We start from the raw sequence: 27055 nt of genomic DNA, 5'->3' as shown, positions 1-27055 counted from the left end.
TCATGTTAGGGAAAGCTGCTTCTCGGCTTCAGTTCTGCCATGATTAACCATTTCCAGCCTTCTTGCACGTGCCCCTGAGATACTTATGCCTGGCCACTGTCTGACAGTTTGGACTAGACCGATCAAAAGTCACACTAGACAAAGTCACATTCTGTTAGCTACCTCTCATATTTGTCATTCTATTTTCCCCTTCCCTGAGAAAAGCAAGTTACTCCAGGCAAGTTACTTCAGGCTAGGACAGGTTGTCCAGAGAGGTGGGAGATGCCCCATCCCTGGAGACATTCAAGGCTAGGCTGGACGGGGCTCTGAGCAACCTGATCTAGTTGAAGATGTCCCTGCTCACTGCAGGGGGATTGGACTAGGTGACCTTTGAAGGTCCCTTCCAACCCAAACTGTTCTATGATTCTGTGATGCTCATGACCTCTGGGTCTATACTTGTTATGGAGCTCTGAGAGAACTAAAAAAAAAAGACTCAAGAACTTTTTGGTGGGACTACAGAATCAGCAGTGTATTAAGTTAGTCTCCAACAGTGGCCAGGAAGGAGTGATGGGGTGGAAGAGTAGAAAAAGGATCAGAACAAAAAAATTCCCCAAGAGACAATTCTTTAAAACGTCTTATCCCTCTTGAGTAACACCAGCACTACAACTCATTTTCCTTCACACTTCATAACTTCAGGGAGAGTGTCTTAAAAGCTATCACATTTGGCATGCCAAAACAGCCGAGGTCCACTTCACTACAGAAGACAGCACAAGTAATTCAGTTAAATCTTTCGCAAACAAAGCACTAGAGGCAACTATGCAACAAGCAAAGTTGTGCTTGGCCCAAGGCTACCAAAGCATCAGCATGAAACAAGCACCAGAACAGTCTTGCTTTTGCAAGCCCAATTTAAGATCCCATCAAGTTCAACTTTCATATCCCACAATGGGACAAAGAGCTGCAAGGGCTGACAGAGCAATGCTAGCCAGCTGCTGTTTAAATATCCTGACTTGTGCTGGTTTCCCCAGAAAGAGATGTTGCAAGCATGTCCCGTTCTCAGCTCTTCAGAGCTCCCAAAGTAACGAGTCTGTCCCTTCCCCCAGGCAGGTCACATCTCTCCAGCCATTCAAACTTAACACAGTATCACCTGATCTCTGTCCACAAACTATTAAGATAGGGCTTAGCTGGACCAAAGGTTAGAGCCTGCAGCAACTCATCTAGGCTTCTTTTACTTCCTACTGAGCTCCCTCCCAAATCTAGTAACCACTAGGTTAAGCAAAAGAGCTTGCAGCCCCTGGCCTGCACAGGAACCCTGATCCAACATGAGCGACTTGCCACAGGACTGCTGCAGTCTGGTGGTAACACAGAAAAAGGTGACAGAAGCACTTTAATTTGCATATCCCCACATTAATTGAGACAAGCACAGAGGGCCAGTGAAAGCACTTTCAACATAATCTCCCCCTTCTCTGGTGCTTTTGACTATATCAAGCAAATTTTGATTATTCACTTTTCAAAGGTGAGGAAATTCAGCAATAGTGTAAGTTCTGCCCAATGGCAGAAAAAGAGAGAGCAGTAAAGCCTTCAATATCAGAGCAGAAATCAATCTACTACAACACACAGCTGCTGAAGTAACCACTTTAGTTATTCAAAATCCAAACCCTCTTATTTAAACTGTAACAGAATGGCCTTTCTTTTGTAGTAGTTGACAGAAAAGCATTCTCTGCATTTACCAAGCATAGTTATCTGTTAGCAGAGGAAGTAAACCAGTTCCTCTGGAGATGACAGAAAGCATCCATGAGCTACTACTGCATTCCAAGGTTTTCCACCAAAGATTTCCTTGTCCACCATTACTGGGTTTTACAGGGGCCCTTTCAGTTCACATTCATCTTCAGATACCAATGTTCCCCAAAACCTTTACCAGTTCTTCACAAAAAGCATGCTGAAGAGGATTCCTGCAGCTGGTCCTCTTCCCTCCCATGCCTGTCAGGAATGGCCACGTACAAAACGACCAGGAGACTTTACAGACCCTGGTAAATAGGGAGGAAATACTACAAGTGACCCTTTTTAAACCTGCTGGAATCAGTCTTTAATAACATAGAAAACACAACTTTCATTCATCATCTGACTACAATGCTATGAAGAAACACAGGAATCCAGAGATGATGATCAAATTTGATTCTGCGTGTTGATTAACAGTTAATTGTAGTTTCTGATACTGATTACACAGGCTGGAATTGAAGAAACCCCAGTGGTACAAGTGGATTTCTAGGCATGTTCTGGATGTTGCTACCTCTGCCACAGCACCATGATATGACATTAGAACACGCACTGTAATCACTCCTAAATAAGTAATTCTAAAACAGAAATAAACACACACAAGACATCTCCTTCAATCCAAATCAAACACAATTAGATTCTATACAACACAGATCTTTCCAATTAAAGAGGCAAACAGCCGCATTACAGGTAACAGATAATGTCTGTTTAAGATGACTCCAAACAGGCTTAGGTATGGAAAAGCAATGGATTTTCTCTAAGGTGCATACTACAGTTGTAGTATGAAGATGCCCCACCATACTCCTCAGATATTAATAATTACACATGCCAAGTCCAAAGCAAGAGCAGTCAAACCAAGGAAGAGGACAGGTACAGCAAGCTGTACATTTTTCTATGACAACAGAACAGAACTACTGCACATTAACAGACTGTCTTCCACTTTGTCCTTGGTCCCACACTGCCTCAAGCACATGCTTCCTTCTTACCTCTGGAGTATTATAGGACACTGGCATTTCATCATGGGTGGGCAGTTAAATATGCTGAAGATCAAGTCTGCAAATAAATGGAGACCGGAAGGACCCCAGGTAAAGATATCCATCATGCTCATGGGCCTCGCTAACATAAGCTACCGTCACTCCATTGGGATCATGAAAGCTTCTTTTGTAGGATCCTGTCTCACTAAGTTCAACAACAAGGCTATATTTGGGCACAAACTTTGTCACAGTATCCTGACTCAGCAGCTAAAAGAAAAAAAAAAAAAAGGAAAATTAACAACAAAATATTTCATTCTCCACAATTATTAATGTATGTCACACTTATACAGTCAAAAACCATTCCACCCTCCTTGGAAGAAGCAGCTACAAACATAAGTACACACCGTGAACAAACACGATTACATGAGCTTAACAGACTAACACCTGACAAACCAACTCAAAAAAAAAAAAAGGGACCAGCAGAAGTGTTCTAGCACGAGGCTGGAAAGATGTCCACTCAGGAGACATCAGCTTGTTCTGGTGCAGCTGATGTCAAGCAGCAGACATCATGCTCTCCTCACCATCAGTTTGTTATGGCTCCTGCACTGCAACAGGAGAGATAACACGTTTTACAGGGACAGTACAGAATTTGTTTACCTGAAATGGCAGTTCAATCCTAAACACTGTTTGTTCAAGGTTTTTTTAAGAACAGAAGTATTTTCAAGTCTTTGTATTGTTTAAAAAGCACCATGCCATTTCTTTAGCATCAAATATCCCTTACAAAATACATTATTGTTGCTCATCCTAAAGGGGAGTGTGACTTAACAACACGCATATTGAGTCAGAACCAAGTATCACCTAGTTGCATACATAACATACACACTGTCTCCTAGGATGGCTAGGGTAGTCATTAGAACAGGTCAGACTTCCCAGACAGCCATGTCCAGAAAGCATTCTGGACAACTGGCAATAAATAATGTAGGTACTTCAGGTATGAAGACAACATCTTCATATATCGAAGTGTAGATCCTGTGTTGCTGCATGGCTAGGGCAAAAATAAGTCTCCTTTTCTTTCCTGAACTCAAGATGGAAGGCAAGTCAAGAGATATGTACCTGCTAGTCAGAGAAGCAAGTTTTAGTTTTACTACCTATAAATATATAAGGACTGTTCTACCTGGGGACCACCACAACAGTTTTAACCACAGAACAAAAGAAAAATTTTTAAATCTTCCTCTGAAGTGGAAGAAACAGGACAAACAAATATTTATCACTTCCATTCCTATATTAAAGGTGAGGGTTTAGATTTTTTTTTTTTTTTTTTACCTTAAATATCATTCTTTTAATCCATGGTTTTTCAGACAAGAAATCCAACAAAGAAAATCCTGGATTGGGCCGAATAGCTGACATAGCTATCCAATATCCTCCAGAGCTGCTCAGCCTGATATTATCTGGAAGTCCAGGCATATTCTCAACAAACATATCTGCTCCACCCTTCATCAGCCCAGACACATAATACCTGAAAGTTACAGACAGCACGATTAGGACATCTTGAACTAAAGCAGTCTAGTTAATAAAGTTTGCAAAAGGAATTCACTCACAAATCTAAAAATATTTTTTTTTCTCCATATTTTGTTATAGGGGAATACAGCACAGTCACATTCCTCTCCCCAGAAAAAGTCACCTTACTCCACTATGCTCAAGGAGCCTACGATTATGCAGTCCAGTTGTTTACAGTGAAAGAAAAAATTAAGTATTGAGGAAGGCCACCTTCTTTGCCATTGATAACTAGGCTTGAATGAAGTGTAGGGTATCTTTTGTCATTCAACTAATTTATTTAACCAATCTCTAACAAGAGGGTAGTAATAATTTCAGCAAAGTCATACTCACCTCCTGATTCTAGCCATGGTTGTCTCCTGCACCAGGACAAAGTCTTCAGCAGGGGAGAGCTGGACACCATTGGGAAACCTCAGTCCCACCATCAAGACTTTAACTTCTTTTGTTACTGTGTCATATTCAAGCAGGCTAAAAATAAAGCATTACATATGGTTTTGAGTGCAGACAAATATTTATTCATCTTGGTTTCATTTTCCAGGCATTCTATCTCCTCTCACAGGCACTTCATCTAAGTTAAAAAGGCAGAATAGCAAAGAAGCATTTGTTTCTGAACGCAGGAGAAATATTAAACCACTTGAGGCAGCATCCATGAAGGATTGAGACTGAACATAATTGCTAACACCTTCCCTTTTAAAACAGATGTTCCATGCAAGTCCTCTTGAAAGAAAAAGAGGAATCTCATTTATTTCACTGCAGGTCTCTTTAGAAACATCCACACATTTTCTCACTCTCTCCTGGGCAGTGCAGTGTTTGCACAGGTGCTTTATAAAGAAAAACAACTTCACGACCAAAGAAGTGGTGAAGTTCATTCCTATGGGGAAGAGATACTTGCCGCCCATCATCTGTGCCTTCCATAATCAAGAATAAGTAGTCTCGTCTTTGCCATTTGCTACTGGAGTCTGTGAAGTAGATTTTTCTCCCATCCTGGGTCACTGTAAGATCATTCACAAATGACAACTTCTGACCTTCAATTAGTGTTTTGGCTGACACAAGTATTTTAATTTCACCTGGTTACAATGAGAAGTAAATAAAAAAAACAAACAAACAAACAACCCACAGGACAAGTTTTTATATGTCCTGCCTTGGAAAAAAGGTAAATATTAACATTAAATCAGCAAACACTTTTTTTTCCATTCATGCTCCTGTTAAATAATAAGGTTTGGGGTTGCAATGGAACAACTCAACACCAAACATGAATAACTAGGAGAAAATACTCTTCATAAAAACTGAAACAGTAGAGGATGCTCCCTATTGATAAGTGCCAGACTTTTCACACTTCTGAAGCTCATATAAAACAAAGCGCAAACTCAGGTCCCAACCCTCTAAAAGGATGCAGGTAAGCCAATCACTCTTCCTTCTTTCCCTGTAAATCTGTAGAAACAAAGAATAGTACTTTTAAAACATTTAAAACATCAGGAGGTTCACTAAACTGCTCTGCCACATACTACTGGGCAAATAATTGATTTGCTAAAAATTAACAAAAATAATCTTTGGGCATGGAGTTTGAGTTTGTTTGTTTGGCTGTTTTTTTGTCACAACTAAGCTAGCATGGCAACTGTCTGACATCAAAAGAGGAGGCCTTGATCATGCCCTCCCAGAGCCACACAGTCTGAGCCCTGGGGTTATATCCCACCCAGCGCTCGGCCACCCTCCCTCTCCTCACCTCAAGCCAATCTGCAGATGCAAGATGTCAGAAAAATCAATCCTATATGAAAGCAACTATTGCTTTCTGACAGCACAGCTCCTAAAACTGAGATCTTTCTTCACTTTCTATAGATTGAGGTTACGGGGAAGTTACAAGCTCTTCACTACCACACAGAGAGATCAAGGCAGAAACAAAAGTACAGCAAACATGACAAAAAGTTTATGTAACAGCAATTTTTTTTCCCTTTATGAAAACTGAAAAGAGCTACACAGGGCTTCATGGATCCTGAGGTACCAGTTTTGACAACCAAAAGATAAGCTACAGGTAACTGATCCAGACAGACAGATATAAAGAGGGAGCGATTGCTACAAGAAAATAAATATGAAGTTTTTGCATGGCATATTTCATCCAGACAGCTTCAAACCACTTTACAAAGAAGGCAGGCATTGTTTTGCCTGCAATGTCTGGCAAAACTGCAAATGAAGCCCAGATTGGTAGTGGAAGAGAACACCTGAGCAGAAAGTTCATACCTGTACCAGGATTAACTTCACAGAGTCCGTAATAAGCATCTGCCACAAAAAGGGTGTTATTTGGCCCCACTCTGATGCCAAGTGGTCTTCCACATGTTGGCTCATCTTCATGGGTTCCTTATGAAATAAATTTAAATGGTTTTCCAAATAGAAATAAATAGAAGGCGTTCAGACTACCTACATAGGTCAAACTGTAGCTTAATAAAACTCTATGGCCAGCACCACACACATTCATTAAAGAAATTATTCTTAGGATGCTCACATCCTAGATGTGAGCAAAACAAATATTTCCATGTTTTCACCAGTCTAGAGATAATAATATAATTTGCCAGGCTGGTAGCTAGCTAAGCGCTGCCCCAAGTAGAGCTGAATGTCAAAAAAAGGGATTTAAATGAATGCTTCTTTGCAGAAACAATCAGTTTTACTGTGTTGTGGTTTTTTTTGTTTTTAATTAAAAAAAATGCACATTTTGGAACTTCCTTTTTCTGGAAAGGTCCAACACTGTCATGAAACAAATGGTTTCTCAAGATATGGACACTGAAGACTTCTATATGAGGAAGAAGGGGAATACTGCAAATCTGAAAAAATTGTCCACTTGAGTCCTGAAGGACTAAGACTTTAGAACATCTGTAGTTTGAAATATTAGCAATACAAACTTCTGGAGAAGTCAGTCAGCCACAGCCTTTCCACTGCACTCCCCAACTCAAGGAAGGCAAGATGGAACTACAGGTTCTCCACTACCTCTTTGGCCCCAAAGAAACAGGGCAGCATAATCTTCCCACCGCTTCCAGGCTGTACGAGTCCAATGGAAATGAGCAGTGGAAAGGTGATTCTTCATATCCATCCTAAGCCACGTTCAGGTCTAATCAGGAGCTGGAAGCCCATCTTCCAGTGGCAGCAGACTTAGTTAGTTGTCAGTGCCAAGGCTGTCCTACCTGTTAGGCAGCCAAGAAAATGCTTCTAAATCAGTCCTGAGCCAAATCATGTGAGCATCCATGTAAAATGACATAGCTAAAATAATGAATGTGGTCATCTGAGCTACATAAAGACAGCAACAGTTCCTGCCCATAATTTCTGTCTAACTAGCAACCAGGAAAATGCTGCAGAACCTCATGTAAGCTTCTACACCATTACAACAAAACCACCCACAGTTCCGACAAAGAGCAGCCAGGCTTCTCAGGCTGCCCAGGCAATACTGAGAGGGCCAACGCTAAGTTTCCCTATAGAAATGGTTCCTTTAATAAACAAGCTGCTACCAGTTTCTCACTTAGTTCCAGAAGTCTCATTAAATGAAGCAAGTAAGTGGTTCAGAAAGAGGTGTGGAATTCAACAAGAAATAATGGCAATTTAGTGGTGACAAAACAGAAATCTCATGGCCAACTGATGATCTCTGCTAAAGCAGGTGCAGCCACCACAAACCCCCGCTGTGCTTACAAAGACAGGAAGAGAAATCAGTACAATAAAATGCAAGGCAAAATTCTGCAGATGGGGAAGGTGATATTTCTTTTTTAAGTCTCTAAATTAGTTGATCTTTCCCACTGACACACTATCTCAGAGTTCATTCACTCACACTTGTTTAGGAGTCCTAAGTTTTTATGGGGTGGCCCTTCACCTCAGAATTTTCCTGATTTCAGCTTCCATAAATATTAGGCCAGGTTGCTGCCATACTTTTTTCTTGTTTAGAATACATACTTTTTCTAGATCGACTAACCAGAAAAGGAATGTTATTTGTGACGCACTTCAACCTCATATTCCTCCCGGTCTTGAGATGCAAGATCTTCTACCAACAAGTTATCCATGCTGCAGCCTTGCAAGAGTGTAGGCCTTGTAGTCATGACATAAAAAACCCACACTCCTAAATTTTACTGCTGGGAACAGTGTCCTTTGTTATTAAGAGCATCCATTTTCATTCTTTTGCCCCTCTGTTCTACTGTTCCTTCCAGCACTTGTATACATATTTTCACTCATAGGTCATTCATACAAATATATTAGTATTTCTGTTACAAACCTCTACAGAGGTACGTAACTTGCATGAGCAATCCAGACAGAACACCAGTTTAATAAACACAAACCCTGACCCAGACATTTTCAGGTACACTGTATTCACTCACCACAAGGACCATGGCCAATTCTGGCTATTGTTTTTATTTCCCCATCTTCAATTTTTATAATCTTCCCATCAGCTGTCCCAGTAAATAGCACATCTGTAAAAACAACTGGTATGATTAGTTTGATTACAAAACTGTAGTGGCAAACATCCTTATACATGACCCTTCTACTAGCATGAAGTAGAATTCATGTTTAAAAGACAGTGAAATAACAGCCTACTTCAGTCACAGCAAAAGAATAAAGAGGGAAAGATGAAGGCAAATAAGAGTATTTAGTTAGATTTCTTCCAGCTCAAAAAAAAAAAAAAAAAAAAAAGAGGAAGGATTTAAGCCTTAGGAGTTATGCATATGGGATATGAAGCTTTTCACCCGTAAGTGGTCCAAATCTTTGGTTAAAGATGGATGTAACAACTTAAAGGCTAGTCATTGGATTGATCCCTCTGGGCAAATTTCTACATCATCCTAAAATGTAGTCAGGCACTATGTCCATCTTAGCACACTTCAACGAGAGGCTGACTAGATGAAACTTCTCATTGTGATACAGGCTGCTGGACACCTGCCAATGCTGATATTGTTTCAGTTCTGAGAATTACAAAAAACACAGCAATTGAACAACCACCCAAATCAAAAGCATTGCCACATTACTGTATTCATGCCAAGCCATGTGGTAGCATAAGACAGATTCACTGTGTTGTAGTTTTGCCCCAGCCCCCTCCAGCCAGCAGCTAAAACCACATGCTGCTCTCTCATCCCTCCCCAGTGGGATGGAGAGAAGAATCAGAAAACAAAGGCAAAACTCGTGGGTTGGGATAAGAACTGTTTAACAGAACAGCAAAGAGAAGGGGAAAAAAACCCAAACAACCACAAAACGAAGAAGCAGTAGCAACAGCAATAGTGAAAGGACCTACACAAGCAATAGACACACAGCACAACTCAATCCACACTGGTCTCACCACATGGAAGCCCCTCCACAGAGGTGAGCAGGCGCTCGCCGCAGCTCGCACTGAAATTCCCCCATTGCCACGGCCACAGCTCACACTGAAACTGCTCCCCCCTGCCCTAAACCACAACTTACACCAGAAATACAAAAGCACCAAACTGCATGGTCAAGTAGGAGCTGATCCAGACCACTCCGGACTCAGCACGAGAGAGAACGTGTCCCTGGATTCTCTCGCCTTTATACCTGAGCTTGACCTTATATGGTATAGAATACCCAGATGTTCCAGCAGTGTAGAAATTAATCCCATCTTGACCGACGCAGCACATTCCACCCCTTATTCTATACCATTTATGTCATGCTTAGGTCATGCATTCACCCATGTGCTTCAGCTAATTACTGACACCTTAAATACGTATACACACATATATATACACACAGGTATTTTCTCCCTTAGCTCATGGCATAGTCTCATTCCTCTGAAATGTTCATTGAGCCCATGATGTTGGACACTATCAGGACAGGCAAGAAAGATGAAGTGTCATTTTGGACTGTTGCATTGTTGCATGTCGAATCTGGAACACCTAGTTCTTGTTCATGGTTTGCATGTCAAAGGTGTTGACCTCGAGGAGATGGCTGGATACCAGTTGTTGGAGCAAGCTTCAGTTCCATCATTACTGCACTTTGTTTTATTGAAGTTCATTCTTCATTAATGTGAAAGGTACTTACTGAATACTGTTAGCATGGTGTATAGCAAAGGTGTCAAACTCATTTTCACTGGGGGCCACATCAGCCTCACGATTGCCTTCAAAGGGTCAAAAGGACTGGGTTAGGGAGCAATTAAATAGTCTGGACATCCATAAATCCATGGGTCCAGATGAGATGCACCTGCGGGTGCTGAGGGAGCTGGCTGAAGTCATTGCTAGACTGCTCTCCATCATCTTTACCAAGTCTTGGGAAATGGGAGAGGTGCCCGAGGATTGGAGGAAAGCAAATGTTACTCCAGTCTTCAAAAAGGGCAAGAAGGAGGACCCGGGCAATTATAGACCGGTCAGCCTCACCTCCGTCCCTGGGAAAGTAATGGAACGGCTTGTCCTTGGTGCCATCTCAAGGCATATGAAGGATAAGAGGATTACTAGGGGCAGTCAGCATGGCTTCACCAAGGGGAAGTCATGCTTGACCAACCTCATAGCCTTTTATGAGAATGTAACAAGGTGGATGGATGATGGCAGAGCAGAGGATGTGGTCTACCTTGACTTCAGCAAAGCGTTTGACACAGTCTCCCACAGCATTCTAGTTGCTAAGTTGAGGAGGTGTGGTCTGGACAATAGAGTAGTGAGGTGGATTGCAAACTGGCTTAAGGAGAGAAGCCAGAGAGTGGTAGTCAATGGTGAGGAGTCTAGTTGGAGGCCAGTATCTAGTGGAGTGCCTCAGGGGTCAGTACTGGGGCCAATATTATTCAATATATTCATTAATGATTTAGACAAGGGAATTGAGTGTACTATCAGCAAGTTTGCTGATGACACTAAGCTGGGAGGAGTGGCTGACACGCCAGAAGGCTGTGCTACCATCCAGCGGGATCTGGACAGGCTGGAGAGTTGGGTGGGGAATAACCTGATGAAATTTAACAAAGGAAAGTGTAGAGTCCTGCATCTGGGCAGGAACAACCCCAGGTTCCAGTATAGGCTGGGGAATGACCTATTAGAAAGCAGTGTAGGGGAAAGGGACCTGGGGGTCCTGGTAGACAACAGGATGACCATGAGCCAGCACTGTGCCCTTGTGGCCAGGAAGGCCAATGGCATCCTGGCATGGATTAGAAGGGGGGTGGTTAGTAGATCGAGAGAGGTTCTCCTTCCCCTCTACTCCACCCTGGTGAGACCCCATCTGGAGTATTTTGTCCAGTTCTGGGCCCCTCAGTTCAAGAAGGACAGGGAACTGCTGGAGAGAGTCCAGCGTACGGCAACAAAGATGATTAAGGGAGTGAAGCATCTCCCTTATGAAGAAAGGCTGAGGGAGCTGGGTCTCTCTAGTTTGGAGAAGAGGAGGCTAAGGGGGGACCTTATTAATGTCTATAAATATATAAAAGGTGAGTGCCATGAGGATGGAGCCAGGCTCTTCTCAGTGGCAAACAATGATAGGACAAGTGGTAATGGGACCAAGCTGGAACACAAGAGGTTCCACTTAAATTTGAGAAGAAACTTCTTCTCAGTGAGGGTGATGGAGCAGTGGAACAGGCTGCCCAGGGGGGTTGTGGAGTCTCCCTCCCTGGAGACATTCAAAACCCACCTGGAGATGTTCCTGTGTGACCTCATCTAGGCGGTCCTGCTCTGGCAGGGGGATTGGACTGGATGATCTTCTGAGGTCCCTTCCAATCCCAAACATACTGTGATACTGTGACTGTAAATGTAATTTTAGGACTGTATAAATGTTACTGCTCCTACATTTATACAGTACAATTCACATCATGGGAGTATTCTCACCCAGAATCAAATCCCTCTGAGGTACACATCGGACTCCTCCATCCTCTAGCATTACCCACCAAGTGTACCCAGGTCCCTGAGCAAAAGCAATCCCATGGATGGGTCTGCCTTTGCGCAAGACAGAAGTAACCCAAACTGTTTTCCCCAAGACATTCTTCATTCACATCACAGGGACTTTATCCCCTCTACAGTGTGTGGAAGCTTCAATTGGGCAGCTCAATTGGTAGATCCCTTGGTGTTAACTAACCAGGTGGCTTTTGCTAAATTTGAATCCCAATTTCTAAAAGTTCCACCACCCATTGCTCTTAGAGAAGTTATCTTACATTTGAGTTTTCCTGGAGGCTGGTGCATGGTAAGGGATGTTATATACCCACTCAGTGCCATGCTCTTTGGCCCAAAAGTTGTTCTCATTTCGAGTCCCATTGTCTGACTCACTTCTCTCTGGGGTGCCATGTTGCCATAGGACTTGCTTTTCAAGGTTCATGACAGTCTTCTGGGCAGTGGCATGGCATATGTTTCCAGCCATCCAGTGGTTGCTTCCACCATAGTAAGCACATAGGGCTTGCCATGTTGGATTTGTGAGAGTGTAATATAATAAATTTGCCAGGCCTCCCCATGTTTATACTTTAGCCATCACTTCCCATGCCACACAGGCTTTAACTGCTTGGCTTGCTTGATCATACTGCATATTTCACAATCATGAATAACCTGTGCAATAGTGTCCATGGTCAAGTCCACCCCTCGATCATGAGCCCATCTATATGTTGCACCCCTTCCTTGATGACTTGAGGCATCATGGGCCTAATGAGCTATGAATAATTCACCTTTGTATTGCCAGTCCAAATCTACCTAAGCCACTTTAATCTTGGCAGCTTGATTTGCCTGATGGTTGTTTTGATGTTCTTCAGTGGACTGACTTTTAGGCACATGGGCATCTACGTGGTGCAGTTTTACAGGCAGGTTCTCTAGTTGGGCAGCAATATCTCGCCACAATTCAGCAGCCCAGGTGGGTGTGCCTCTGCACCGCCAGTTGCTTCTCTTCCAGCGCTGTAACCAGCCTCACCATTGGTGGCATTTGCCACCATCCATGAGTCAATACAGAGATAAAGCACTGGTCACTTTTCTCATTTAGCAATGTCTAAAGCCAGCTGGATGACTTTCACCTCTGCAAATTGACTCAATTCACCTTGTCCCTCAGTAGCTTCTGAGACTTGCTGTGTGGGACTCCACACAGCAGATTTCCACATCCAATGCCTTCCCACAATGCGACAGGACCCATCAGTAAACAAGGTACATCGCTTCTCATTCTCAGGTAGCTTATTATATAGTGGGACCTCTTCAGCACATGTCACCTCCTTTTCTGGCAATACTCTGAAATCCTTACTCTCTGTCTGTGATCACTTCTAAGATCCCTGGGCTATCAAGGTTCCCCATTTGAGCCTGTTGTGTGATCAATGTGACCCACTTACTCCACATGGCATCAGTCACATGATGAGTAGAAGGGACCTTCCTTTTGAATATGCAGCCCAACAGTTGAGGCACCAGGATCTGTGTTTCAGTACCAACGACTTCGGAAGCAGCTCGAACCCCTTCGTATGCTGCCAGTATCTTCTTTTCAGTTGGAGTGTAGCAGGCCTCAGATACTCTGTATCTCTGACTCCAAAACCCCAGAGGTCGACCTCGAGTCTTCCCTGGTGCTTTCTGCCAAAGGCTCCAGGTAGGGCCATTCTCCTCAGCTGCAGTGTAGAGCACATTTTTAACATCTTGTCCTACCCAGACTGCCCCAAGAGCCACAGCAGGGACTGTCTCCTGCTTAATTTAGAAAACAATAGAATAATTTCAGTTGTAAGAGACCCTCAGGATCATCAAGTCCAACCATAACCTAACCTAACTCTAGCACTAAACCATGTCCCTAAGAACCTCATCTAAATGCCTTTTAAACACCTCCAGGGATGGTGACTCAACCACTTCCCTGGACAGCCTGTTCCAATCCCTGACAACCCTTTCCATGAAGAATTTTTTCCTAATATCCAATCTAAACCTCCCCTGGTGCAACTTGAGGCCATTTCTTCTTGTCCTGTCACTTGCTACTTGGGAGAAAAGGCCAATACCCTTCATGCTACTACCTCCTTTCTAGTAGTTGTAGACAGCAATAAGATCTCCCCTGAGCCACCTTTTCTCAAGGCTAAACAGCACCATCTCCTTCAACCACTCCTCATAAGACTTTGTTCAAAGGCTTGCTGCTGCTCAGAGCCCCACTCAAAGACCTTCTTCTTCCAGGTCACTTGACAGAGAGGGCTCACAATCTGACTGTGGCCTGGAACATGCATTCTCCAAAATCCCACAAGTCCCAAGAAAGTCTGTGTTTCCTATTAGTTGGTGCAGACATAGCCACTCTTTCGTTGATCACATCCATTGGAATTTGACAACATCCATCTTGCCATCTTACTCCTAAAAGCTGGATCTCCTGTGCAGGTCCCTTGTCCTTACTTTATTATATAGCAACACCAGCTTGCAGAAGAATTTGGATTATTCTCACCTTTCTCAAAGACTCCTTTGCTCTGTCACCCCACACAATGATGTTGTCAATATACTGCAAGTGTTCCGGAGCTTTGCCCTGCTCCAGTGCTGCCTGGATTAGTCCATGGCAAATGGTAGAGCTGTGTTTCCACCCCTGTGGCAGTTGATTCCAGGTGTACTAGATGCCCCTCCAGGTGAAAGCAAACTGTGGCCTGTACTCTGCTGCCAAAGGAATAGAGAAAAATGTATTAGCAATGTCAATTGTGGCATATCACTTGGCTGCCTTTGACTCTAGTTCATATTGCAGCTCTAGCATATCCGGCAGGGCAGCGCTTAATGGTGGTGTGACTTCATTCAGGCCATGAGAGTCTTCTGTTAGTCTCCACTCTCCACTGAGCTTCCTCACTGGCCATATGGGACTGTTAAAGAGTCGGTGAGTCTTACTGATCACTCCCTGGCCCTCCAGTTAACAAATCAACTTATGGAGAGAGAGTTTCAGTTAGTGGGATGTTGCACCAGTGCACCTTCACAGTACCAATCAGCACCTGCTGGCCTTTGACCCTCAGCAATCCTACAACAGAAGGTTCCAGGCAAGGTAGACATCTGTTTAATGTCCTCTGTCTCTATGGCTGCTATGCCAAAAGCCCACCAGTACCCTTTTGGGTCCTTAAAATACCCTCTTCTGAGGTAGTCTATATCAAGGATTCATGGAGCATCCGGACCAGTCACGATTGGGTGCTTTTACCAGTCCTTTCCAGTCAGACTCACCTCAGCATCTAATACAGTCAACTATTGGGATCCCCTGGTCACTCCACAAATGCTGATGGGTTCTGCCCTTTCATAGTTTGATGGAATAAAGTCCACCAGATGGAATAATGTCCAGAGCCTTGTACTCTTGAGTCTAGGCCATCAAATCCACACAGCCCAAAAACCTCATCTGTCCCTCTCCTCCACTTGACTGGAAGCAGGGCCCCTCTAGACCTGGTCATGGTACTCATTGCTTCTTTTTTGCAAGAATGAATCAGAAGTCCCTTCAAGAGGATAAGAAGCAAGATCAGCTCTTCTACTCTGTCTGGGGAACTGCCTGCTGGAAACCGGAGCAGCATTTTTCCTGTCATAATCTCCTCTTGTGACTGTCTTTCCTTTCAACGCATGTACCTGTGCCTCTAGGACTGAGGTAGGTTGCCCATCTCACCTCCCCATGTCTTCTCCATGGTCACACAGAAAAAAACACAGGGTGCCCTGTTTTGTATACCCTCTATATTGTCTCGATCGGAGAGACGCTCATTCCAAGTAGCTGAGACCCTAGACCATACAGGTGGGGATTGTAACGTCTTCAAAATGCTGTAACTCTTGGGATAATTTTTCAGCTAGCATATCTGGCAGTTTCTCCACAGCCGAGATGCAGGCCTGCAGAGAGGAAGATAGATTTCCCTCATATTGCCGGAGCTGGTCAGCCAATTCATCCGCCGTTTGTCCCTTGCCTTCTTTCCAGGACATTACTGCCAATGAGCTGGCATAGGATGATGGTGCATGCCGGGGGAGCTTCCACCACACAGGTTGTGTGCACCAAATTTCATCGGCATCAATGACACCATCATTGTTGGTGTCATTATAAACCACCTCCAGAACAGCTAATTCCCTCTAGTACCTTTCTCCACAGTAGTCCACTTGCCTGGGTGACAGGTAACATCTTCCTTGAAGAGGTATCTTTCCTTCATACCCCACAGAAGTCACCTCCAGAGGCTGAGGGTTTGTGTCTTTTTTCCAATTGCCATGGTCAATGCACACTTCCCTAGACAAGGATCCTAGTTGCTTCACTTCCCTACCCTATTATTCCAAGCCATCAGCCCCATTATCCCAGCATCAGAGCAGCCAAGCAACGCTGTGCTTGCCATCCTGGCAGCTGAAATCCTTTCACATAACTCACAGCTCAAGTGGGGATAGAGACGGGATGATTATCTCTGGTTCTGTCTCCACCTTCTGTTCTTGTGATGAGGCTGGGTCATCGTCTTCCCTCAATAAGAAAACTCATTTCTTCGTGGTGGTTTTTGTTTTGTTTTGTTTTTTTCTGGAAAGGGGCAACTGATACAGACAGTGGTTTGTTCTCTGATTCAGCTGCAGCACCTGCTGCCTGCGTCTGGGTAGCCATGGTGCCTGTCGCTGGAGTTTGAGCAGCTGCAGTGTTTGGCACAAGGGTGGGAGTAGCCATAGTATCTGTCAGTTTGTCACCCCCATCTTGACCCTGGGAGTGCTACAGGGCATCGAGCAGTGTTTGATAGATACTGGCCAGGGCCCAGCACAGTGCAGTAAGATGTGGTTCTTTGAAGTAACCAGAGCATTTTCCTTTTAATTGTTCTATCCTCAGAGTCCTGCAGCTGTTCACAGCTGTTCAGAAGTGAAACTCCAAACCATCAGAGGCAAAAGATTCTATAGATACCTGCCCATATTTTCCCATATGCCGTTCCACCCATGATCTTGGGGTAATTCTATGGGTGATATTCTTAACACATCCTCTTGTAACCTTGTACATGACCTGACACATATTCGGAAGACATAAAAACAAGAGCATGCTAGGTTGAATATCCCTAGGGTGTTCAAAAATCCGCAAAATCTGTTGGACCTAAACTGGAGGAGAAAAGGGATGTGAAGAAACACCTGCCTATGTCCTCTCCATAGCCTGGGTGCAATTACTCATCAATTCCGAGAGATGGCGCCCAGGTGAGGAAATATCAACAATATCTTATAAAAATGCCAGTAAAGAGGTGTAAGAAATGAAATCACAATCTCATAGGTTGATATCATAAGGGAGAACAAGATAATAAACCTAATCCCTTCCTCAGATGTAATAAACAGAGCCGCAGAAAACATACAGTGCATATAGGAATCCAGATGACACAGCCACGTGGGCAAAGACAGAAACATCGTGACCACTTAATTAACAATGTTTAACACACTCTGGTCAGCCCTGTCGTTATCCCAACCCTTTTATTTCTCCTGCATGTCTCGCCAAAAAGGACTGTCATAGTTTAGCCTCACCCCCCACTCCTAGCAGCACTTGCTACTCGCTTACCCCTCCCTGTCCCCAGTGGGATGGAGAGGAGAATCAGAAAACAAAGGCAAAACTCGTGGGTTGGGATAAGAACAGTTTAACGGAACAGCGAAGAAAAAAAAACAAACACAAAAAACCACAACAAAAACCCAATAAGCGGTAACAACAGTAATAATGAAAGAACCTTAGCTTGACCTTTTATGGTATAGAATACCCAGATTTGAGCAGCATAGGGGAAAGGGACCTGGGGGTCCTGGTGGACAACAGGATGACCATGAGCCAGCACTGTGCCCTTGTGGCCAGGAAGGCCAACGGCATCCTGGGATGTATTAGAAGGGGGGTGGTTAGTAGATCGAGAGAGGTTCTCCTTCCCCTCTACTCCGCCCTGGTGAGACCCCATCTGGAGTATTTTGTCCAGTTCTGGGCCCCTCAGTTCAAGAAGGACAGGGAACTGCTGGAGAGAGTCCAGCGCAAGGCAACAAAGATGATTAAGGGGGTGGAGCCTCTCCCTTATGAGGAAAGGCTGAGGGAGCTGGGACTCTTTAGCTTGGAGGAGACTGAGGGCTGACCTCATTAACGTTTACAAATATATAAAGGGTGAGTGTCACGAGGATGGAGCCAGGCTCCTCTCGGTGACAACCAATGATAGGACAAGGGGTAATGGGTTCAAACTGAAACACAAGAGGTTCCACTTAAAATTGAGAAGAAACTTCTTCTCAGTGAGGGTGACAGAACACTGGACCAGGCTGCCCAGGGAGGTTGTGGAGTCTCTTACTCTGGAGACATTCAAAACCCGCCTGGACGCCTTCCTGTGTGACCTCATCTAGGTGTTCCTGCTTTGGCAGGGGGATTGGACTAGATGATCTTTTGAGGTCCCTTCCAATCCCTAACATTCTGTGATTCTGTGATGTCCTGGCAGTGTATAAATTAACCCCATCTTGACGACCCAGCACACACTGAATACAAACAACACACAAACTTTTCCATACAACCAAATTAAATGAAAGACTGCTGGATCAGTAGAGCCCATTGCTTGGACTTTTCCACCTCCAATTTAACTTAAAACTTAAGTTTCCTAATTACACTTTTAAAAGGGAATAAGAAGACTTCAACATTTATTCATACAAAACTTATTCCCAGTCAGGCTGATTACTTCATCCACAGGCCAGTTGCCTCTTGCAGGAAGGTCTCCTTAAAGACTTTCCAATGAGATTGATGAAACTAACTGACAGAAAAGAATCAGTGGCTTCAAGTAATCCCTTTAGCACATTGTTAACATAGGTAGAAAAAGCCTAATCTGAGGAAGAAACTTACAGTAGTTTCTTGCTGGCCAAAATATTTAAAGAAATATTTTACTAATTCATTAGAAGATAAAGCAGAAGTAAAATAAATGATACAGCTACTGACCAACTCTTACACTGAAGGATGCCTACAACTCTCACACTCTATTCTTTTCACATAAAAACAGTCAAGGACTCATGGAAAGAGCAGTTTCTAGTCTCAGCCCCCTTCAGAAGGCACAGGGAACAACCCCTGTACAAAGCTGGTTTCTGACTGAGCAGGTATCCTGCCATCACAGGTTCAGCCATCTCATTAAGAAACCGCTCAGAGGTTGCATGGGTTGGTGATTTGGAAAGAACACATGTACCATAAGAGAGAAGTATAGGATGGCACCTGTAATGCATGCAACAGCACTAAAATGTAAATATGCTGTTTATCAATTTGAGATTTTTTCCATCATAGAAGTAAAAATTAACACCACAAAACTCTGCTCCCTCAGAGGCAATGAGCATCAAAAGAGTAGTAGGTAGTACCCTGTAAATATTAATTCACAGTTAAGAGCTAGCCAAATGAAAAATGGGACCACTTCCTTCAAACATAAGTAGACCCTGACTGCATTGCTGCTGCTTTCACTCCTGGAAGACCGGGATTTTTAATCCGGCAACAAGATTTATTTTATACTGGAGAAACACGAGAAAAGCAGTATACAGCAGCCACATTTTGCTGCATAAAACAATTATTTTTTTAAAAAACCTACATATTCAAAATAACTTCCAGAATTTGTTATCCAAGAGCTATACTGCTGAACAAAACCTTAGCAATGGAGTAACATTTAAAGACACTTTGTTAAAAGCTTATTTTGTCAGTGCTTACCCCCAATATTGACAATGGACTCTGGTCCGACCAGCTGATTTTCCCATAACTGCTCAGCTTTTCGCAACTTGACATTGGGCTCTAGTGTACCCATCAGGAGGGGAGGTTCCTTCAAACTGCGAAACAGAACACAGACCTCATGATCCTTTGCACATATCTGCAAACACTCTTGAGCAACATACTGGATCACTTTTCTCCTAGTTTGCCAACTCCTCCAAACTTGACCTATGCTTTACACAGAGCATTTTTCAAAAAAGAAAACGCATGACAAGCTGAAAAATTGACTCTTGTTCATCAAGGATCAAAACTTTCTGGTTCTGCTGCCAGAGCAGCCGATTGGACCCTGGGTTCATGGTGGTAACTTTCCTCTTGCCAGCCTGTCTCTGCTGGTTGCCAAGTTTCCTACTGTCCTATAGCTACTTTCCCTACCAACATTCAACAAATTTTCTGAGTTAAGCAGCATCTGACCTCGTTTGTGTATTAATCTCACCGCGGGCAATATTAAAAAAAAAAATCTCTCTGGCTTGGGCCTTCCCAGACTGGACCCCAGCAAAGTCCAACAACACATTCCCAGTTAATCTGTCTTACACAAAGGCAAAACATTTCCACATTGCCACAATACAAACAAACAAGTGCTTTCTTGCTCAGCCGAATGAGTTGTTTGTACCAGAATATTTTTCCTAAGTAGATGTATATATGAAAATTCCTAAGCAATTTAAAAGGCCAGCATTTTACAATATACTGAGATCTGATACCATGTAGCAATTTCATTATGGAGAAAAAACACTTTTCATTTACTAATTAGCATACAACTGGGGAAAAAAAGTCTTCTAGTAGTTTGAGCACATGAACACACGGCTTCATACCATATTAAAATATATATTCTCATTAATGACTTGAATGCATTTCCATAGAGAAAGACCAACTCGAAGGAATAAATTGCACATAAACATAAAGCTTATAGAACTGAAATCTCAAAATGACAAAATAAGGTCCAATTTTGCAAGCCTTATTCACATAAATAGCCAAATTCAAGCCAACTGGAGTTCAAACCAACTACAAAGACATGGAGAATGGAGGCAGTAAGATGCCTACACAGATTCAACTTAAATACCAGGCTCCAAACCACAGTGCTTCAAAACCAGCCTTAACTGTACGGACAAACTCAAATATGTTTCAGTCTCTCAGGTTCCTAAAAACACACACATAGCCACCTCAGACCCTGCAAGTCAAAGATTTTAAGTTATTTCAAGTTATTAGTAAAAGCTGCATACATGCCCAGAGTGTTAAGCTCATTAGGTGTTCATTCACATCCTAAAGCTCTCTAGGTCAAGTTTTGAAAGAATTTCTCAATTTTTTTTTTTTTAAATAACTCCTTGGATGATCATAAGCAAACACCTTCCACCTGTAGAATCCTAAAAAAATGAGGTTTGACTGCAAAACTTGCCTAGGTTCACAGGATCCAGGATCTATTTGACAGGAACCACATTGCAACTCTATTGCTCACATGGTGAAAATTTCTAGAGCTTCAGTGACTTGTGGGAAAAAAATAATGAAATTGCAAATTATAAAAGTCATGACAACTGATAAAAACAGGTTCACAACACAAATAATTCAGAAGGAGAGAAAAATACATACTTTCACCTGTCTGGTTGCAGACAACAAACTTTCCTTTAAGTATATATTAGTGCAGTGGCAAAGCCAACTGAACTACTAGCTCCTGTCCAGGGAAGATTTACAGCAGAGTTGTCTTCACAATCCTAACATAAATTCACTTTCCATCCCTTCTTCCAAGCATTAGAGAGCTTCAAATGATGATAACAGGCTTCAGATAGGGAACTCATTTGCTGGAAACTTTGGACAGTTGTGTTTGTAAGCAGAAAATCTCCCCTGGGATCAATATTATCCAAAATAGGCTCACAGAGGAAGAACTTAAATCAGAGCTGCAGACACTTCAAATGGAGTTTCACAGATCACATCAGCTTTTTTCTCTACCCCTCTTTTCTTCTTGTTATTTCCAGTAGCTTATAGGAATAACATCACTATTGGCAAATGAGATTTCTACATGTTCTTTCGCTGAAGGGATTGATTCAGACGGCATCTACCTCCTTGAGCTTTTTCAAAACATTTAACAAACATCACACAGAATCATTCTATCTGTTATACAGACAGGAATCACTTCTGGCAGTGAAGTTAAGAAACTAATTAAGAAACTAATTAAGTACAGCAACATAAGCCATCGACTTGGACAGAAAGAATAGTCCTGTAAAAGGGACCTGAAGTACAAAATGTAAGCCTGCAGAATAATGTTATCCTGGACCAGAATTCTACCAGGACTATAGAAAAGGAAAATCCTTATAGACATAACCTTTTGGCTTTAAGAATTACCACATCAACAGTTTCTTTGAACTCTAGAAATACTTACAGTGTTGTTGTTCCTTTTCATTAAGGAATTATCAAGTTGATCGTAAATACTTAGCAGAATGAGCATTTTCACTTGCTTAAAAATGCCAGGAGCACTAAACAGCCTGGCTCCACCCTATGCTAGCAGTCAAAGCCTTTCACACACAACTTCTCCAAACACAGGTCACATCTTCTCACGTAGCTGATTCACTGTTACACTACACATTTGATACAGACTTCGATTCAGACGTTTATGAATTCAGACAGGGCAGAAATCACCCAACTACACTGCTTTATGAGATCTGCATTTAAACGTAACATCACCATATGGTTTCGCTGATACAAAGCACCAAATCAACCCAGTCAGGTTATCCATTTCAATTTGCATCCTCAGACAAACAGTCTCTTTGACAGAACTAGAATAGCAAGGGTAAAACTCAGTCCTTAGTGAAAATGCACTTCTTGTCTCACAGAAGGCAAGAGTGCATGTAAGTGATAACAAGCTCCACTGACAGCCTGGACAGCTGAAAATAATTTTCTAGATTAATGGTCAAATAAAGTAACTCAGCTCCTTCAATGATCAGTAATTACACACAACTGCAGAAGCGGGCTCAGAAACAGACTGAGTACAGGAAGCAGGTATGGCAATGGCTAATGCTGCAATCACTCCCCAATTTCTTAATCCAGTTAGAACCACTTTACACAGTTGACTCTTGTTTGCTGAAATAAAAAGCAACAACAAACCAACATAACACATATGAGAAGTCACACTTCAATGACATTTATTTCAAAACAAAGCAAGAACTTACCTTATAGGCTGAGGGTCTATAGGACAATCCAGTAGAACAGTTACTCCAAGCAGAGGCACAGTTACAGATGTAGCCAAAGTCAAGAAGGTAATACGGAACACCTTGCTGCTGTAGGCACTGCCAAAACCAGACAAGAAACAGGATTAACATGCTAAGCCGCTTTTAGATACAGCAGTCTTTAAAAAGTTTTTAACAGCCTATTTTCTTCACAAAAGGAAACAGAAATACTTTTGCCCAACCGCCATTCTGAATGACCTTTAAAGCCCATTTTGAACTCATTAGGATAAGTGAAAGGCACAGTCTCAGCATACTGACATCATATGAGGTATTCTCATGTACAGGTTTCAGGTACAGTTACAGCCAAATGTAAACAGACTAACCAGAGTTTTAGAGGACTTAATCACACCCACAATAAATCAGTGCAAGTCACAACAGGATAACTGTTATTTCTTGGCTAGGAAATCAAGACAATTAAGAAGTATTCCCTGAAAATAAAACACTTTCAGAACAAATATGAGGCCTTGGTACTTATTTTAAAAATGTTTTTTAAGCTTCAGTGATTGTTTGCTGCTACCCTTATCTACAGTCATGCTGAATAAAGCTATAGCTAACTGGAAAGTTAAATGTATTCACAAGGTATTAAGGTCTACATCTTATTATTTGCAGTCTCTCAGAGAAGGCAAAAGTAACTACAAACAGCACAGTACAAAATCAAAAACAAGGAAAAAAACCACAGCCACAGATTAAACCGTGTTTTTTTTTGTTACAGTCTCTTCCTGCAGCTCAGCAGAAGCAGGTGTTCTCCTCTCTCTGTCAGCCAGCTACAGCAGGAGCACAAGCACTCTGGTGGGAAAAACCCACTGCAGAGGAGGCTGGGGCGACTCACAGGCTGACACCCATGAGTGCCACAGAATCAACCTGTGCTGTCAGTCACAAGTGGGGAATTGAGGCCCCAGCGCGGTCAGACCCTTCCACCCACTCTCACCCACGACAGCCTCTCCCAGGGCACTCTGCCCCAGACCAGGGCCTCCCTCACCTGGGGCGGGTCTGGTCAGGCTAGTGGAGCCTATCCCCTTCCAACATTTCCAGATTTCCGTCAGGCCGGGCCCAATCACCACCCTACAGCCCCAGGTCAGGCCGGAACCCCCAATCCACCACGACCTCTCCTCCTCGGCTCCCCGACCAGACCGGGCTCTTCCCTCGGGTCAACCCGAATACCCTCTCACCTCAGCCAGGCCCGGGCTCTTTGAATACTTGCCGTCACACATGCCCCCCGCAGCCCGCTCCTCCTCTCCCACCAGGCTAGGCCTTCCCCACCCCACGGCCCTTCTTCCCTCCCCGCCCAGGAGGACCGCGCCGGGGCCCACCTGCCCTCCTTGGCCTCCTGCGCTGGACTGTCCTCGGTGATGACTTGTGGCCGGAACGGCCGGCGCTGCCGCAGACCCTCCGCCTCATTCATGCTGGCCCCGCTGCAACGGACCAGCGCGGCAGCAGCGCACCTGCCCCGCCCCCTCCACACACCCCCAAGGAGCCGCCCCCTGGCCCCGCCCCCACGGACCCCAGACCACGCCCGCGCTCTCCCCTCAGGGAGGAGCCGCTGCCCGCGGCAGCGGGCGGGAGGCGGAGGGCCAGGGGTTTCTTCGGGAGTCGGTGGGCGGGCAGTGCGTATTGGTAGCTACCCTACTGCGACGGGGATCTCAGCGAGCTCCACCGCTGCCTCGTGGGCCGTCTGGGGCAGCCGTGGGCAGGGCTGGGTGCTGCAGCTGTTCCCCTCCCGGGCGCGGCCTTGGCACGGCGAGCCTGAGCGCCAGGGCCCGCAAGATGGCGCCAGGAAACCGCAAGGGAGGGAGGGAAGGAGGGAGGGACAGGGTGATTTTTCCTCCTGCGGCAGGGAACTGGTCTCCAGTGGGACAGGAGGGCAGAATGCAGCCCGGGGCTCCGGGACGCTGAAGGCCAACCCGCGCTGGGGGTGTGAGCGGGTAGAGCTGCCTGTCCCTCATGACATCTTGTGCGCTCACGAGATTACAACCCAGATGCGAAGGGTGGTACCCGCGCCCCCCGTCTTTGTCAGCCCGCGGGCTCCCGCAACATAGTATTTGCTCCTCTTTTGGGTAACACGACGTGCTGAGATTTTTCTGGCTTCTTTGCCTTCCTTGGGGGCAGCGGCATTACAAGAAGGACGGAGGATGCCGGCGCCAAGAGCAGACCCACGGCTTTGTTAACACTGCAAAAAAGTTTTAAACAAGTTTAGCTCAACAGGCACGGGCTGGAACACGTGACCGCCCCAGCTGCGTGCTGTCAAGGAATAGGAAAGGCTCTTTGGCATCACGCCTAGTAACAAAACTTGGCTTTTCCACAGGCTGCGGCCAGGAAAGGGGAGGTGGAGGGTGCCTTTCAGGTCGCTGTTCAGGTTGAATTCAGGCTACAGGCTCAGCAGCTGCAAGAGAGCTTAGCAGCACTGTTCCCTAAAGGCACCCGCTTTCCTGAACAAGCCTTTCCACCACAGGGCCTCATGAGTAGCATTCCGCAATGGGAACAGAGGCACAGAGGAGTAAAATGACATCCCCAAGGTCCGATATATAGAAAAAGAAATTTAATTGAATCTTTCACATCCTAGGTGCAGGATGAGCACTAAAAAGTATGAGGTTTACACTCTCCCAACCTCAACAGACTGAAAAGCCGAAGTAAGCTTTGTCACTTCAGACATGGGGAGTCCAGGCAGATACACACCAGGAACAGAAGCAAGAGTGAAAAAGCTGCTGTGGCAGAACATTTGTTACCAGTGTTTCTAGGCTGGTAATTTTGCATAGCCATGAACATTTCCACATAAAAATGTGGTTACATCCCCAAATCCCTCTATCCAGGACAAAGCAGGACTAGGCTCACTGCTATGAAAAACGTGCTGTGCCTCTGGACTGAGCCAGAAGACTGTCCAGAACTGTTTTCAAACTGAAAAAGAATTGTCCCTGCTTAGTTTAAAAACAGAATCTTGTTGCTGAAATTAGTTTCTGTGGTTTTAAGTGGCCACAGGAACCACCTCTGAACATAATTATGTTAGGCTAGAAAACAGTCTCCATTTTACCAATAAATCCTCAGTAAATAGGGCAGCTGCAGTAGCAAAACACAAAGTGAGGAGATTGGGTGCCTGCCTTTCTATGTAGCCCTTTCTATGACTTGTCAGAGACACTTGCCAGAGGGTTGCAAGCGCTAAGAGTTGTGTTGGGAGCTCTCCAGAAGCAGCTGCTGGAGGTAACAGGAGAAGTAGTTAATGAGGATGTTGAGTGCCCATGCCTACATTACAAGTGTAGTGTTATCCACGTGGTGTGCAGAGGGTGAAACACAATCTTCCTCTCTTCCTGATGGGTGAGGTGCCCTGCAGAGGATGTGTTCTTGGCATTTACAAACGATCCCTGGCACCTGGAAACAAATTTCTTCTCTCATCCACTTGGCTTTGGGACACTCTACACACTTTCTACACATAATGCTGTCTCTTATGTTCACCGCATGCATCTCGTTTTCACTCTTTCTACTTATGCACACTGCACAAGACAAGATGGGTAGCTGAAACATCTATATCAACTAATGGTAATAAATTGCTCTTACCAATTGTTCTCTGCATCACACAGGAAAATTAGTGTTGAGCACTGGGACCTCAGGATTTACACACACCATGCAGCTTAGTGACATGCAAATGCCAGTTCTTCAACTTTTGGAGTTGTTTTGCAGTGGGTTTTCTGGCAGTAACTCATTTCCTGTGATCTACTATTTAGAGAAAAGCAGTAAAGCAAACCAGCAATTTGGGCCACAAAATGACTCATCCTGATCTTGAACTCCTTGCATTTCTTTGGACTGGCAAACTATAATAATTAGGACAGGCAGATGCAAGTCCAAAGAACTGAAAAAGTCCCAGACCCTTTAGGGGATAGAGGGCCAGACACCCATGATCCAAAGACAATCCATCACACAGAGAAAGATACTTCCTTTAATGAAAATATGAATACAGAGATCACTGAAAAAACTGGTTTTGGTCAGGGACAAGAAATGCTTTTAAAGCACGATGACAGTAAAACAAAATGA

At 44.0% G+C, this 27055-nt stretch overlaps 1 protein-coding gene across 1 annotated transcript; it reads right to left on the bottom strand.

Moving 5' to 3' along the window:
- Nucleotides 1-2506: 2506 nt before the first annotated feature.
- On the bottom strand, nucleotides 2507-24463 carry APMAP (adipocyte plasma membrane associated protein). The gene is made up of 9 exons (XM_080342323.1): nucleotides 24346-24463; nucleotides 22979-23095; nucleotides 19767-19882; nucleotides 8627-8719; nucleotides 6516-6632; nucleotides 5173-5347; nucleotides 4614-4748; nucleotides 4050-4242; nucleotides 2507-2993 (listed from the first exon to the last, which is right to left on the bottom strand). The coding sequence occupies exons 1-9, from the start codon at nucleotides 24435-24437 to the stop codon at nucleotides 2784-2786; spliced, it is 1248 nt and encodes a 415-aa protein (XP_080198449.1). The 5' UTR covers nucleotides 24438-24463; the 3' UTR covers nucleotides 2507-2783.
- Nucleotides 24464-27055: the final 2592 nt, after the last annotated feature.

This window comes from Nesoenas mayeri (assembly GCF_963082525.1).
Source record: "Nesoenas mayeri genome assembly, chromosome: 3".
Taxonomy (NCBI): Eukaryota; Metazoa; Chordata; class Aves; order Columbiformes; family Columbidae; genus Nesoenas; species Nesoenas mayeri.
This window is presented reverse-complemented; position numbering and strand designations above follow the sequence as displayed.

What these genes read in the sequence shown, in the direction of transcription:
- APMAP (XM_080342323.1), bottom strand. Translation starts at nt 24,437, where the DNA reads ATGAATGAGGCGGAGGGTCTGCGGCAGCGCCGGCCGTTCCGGCCACAA. An exon ending in ATAGACCCTCAGCCTATAAG is followed by an intron (nt 19,883 to 22,978) that starts GTAAGTTCTTGC and finishes TCTGTTTCGCAG; the next exon opens with TTTGAAGGAACCTCCCCTCC. An exon ending in ACCATGGCTAGAATCAGGAG is followed by an intron (nt 4,243 to 4,613) that starts GTGAGTATGACT and finishes TGTAACTTTCAG; the next exon opens with GTATTATGTGTCTGGGCTGA.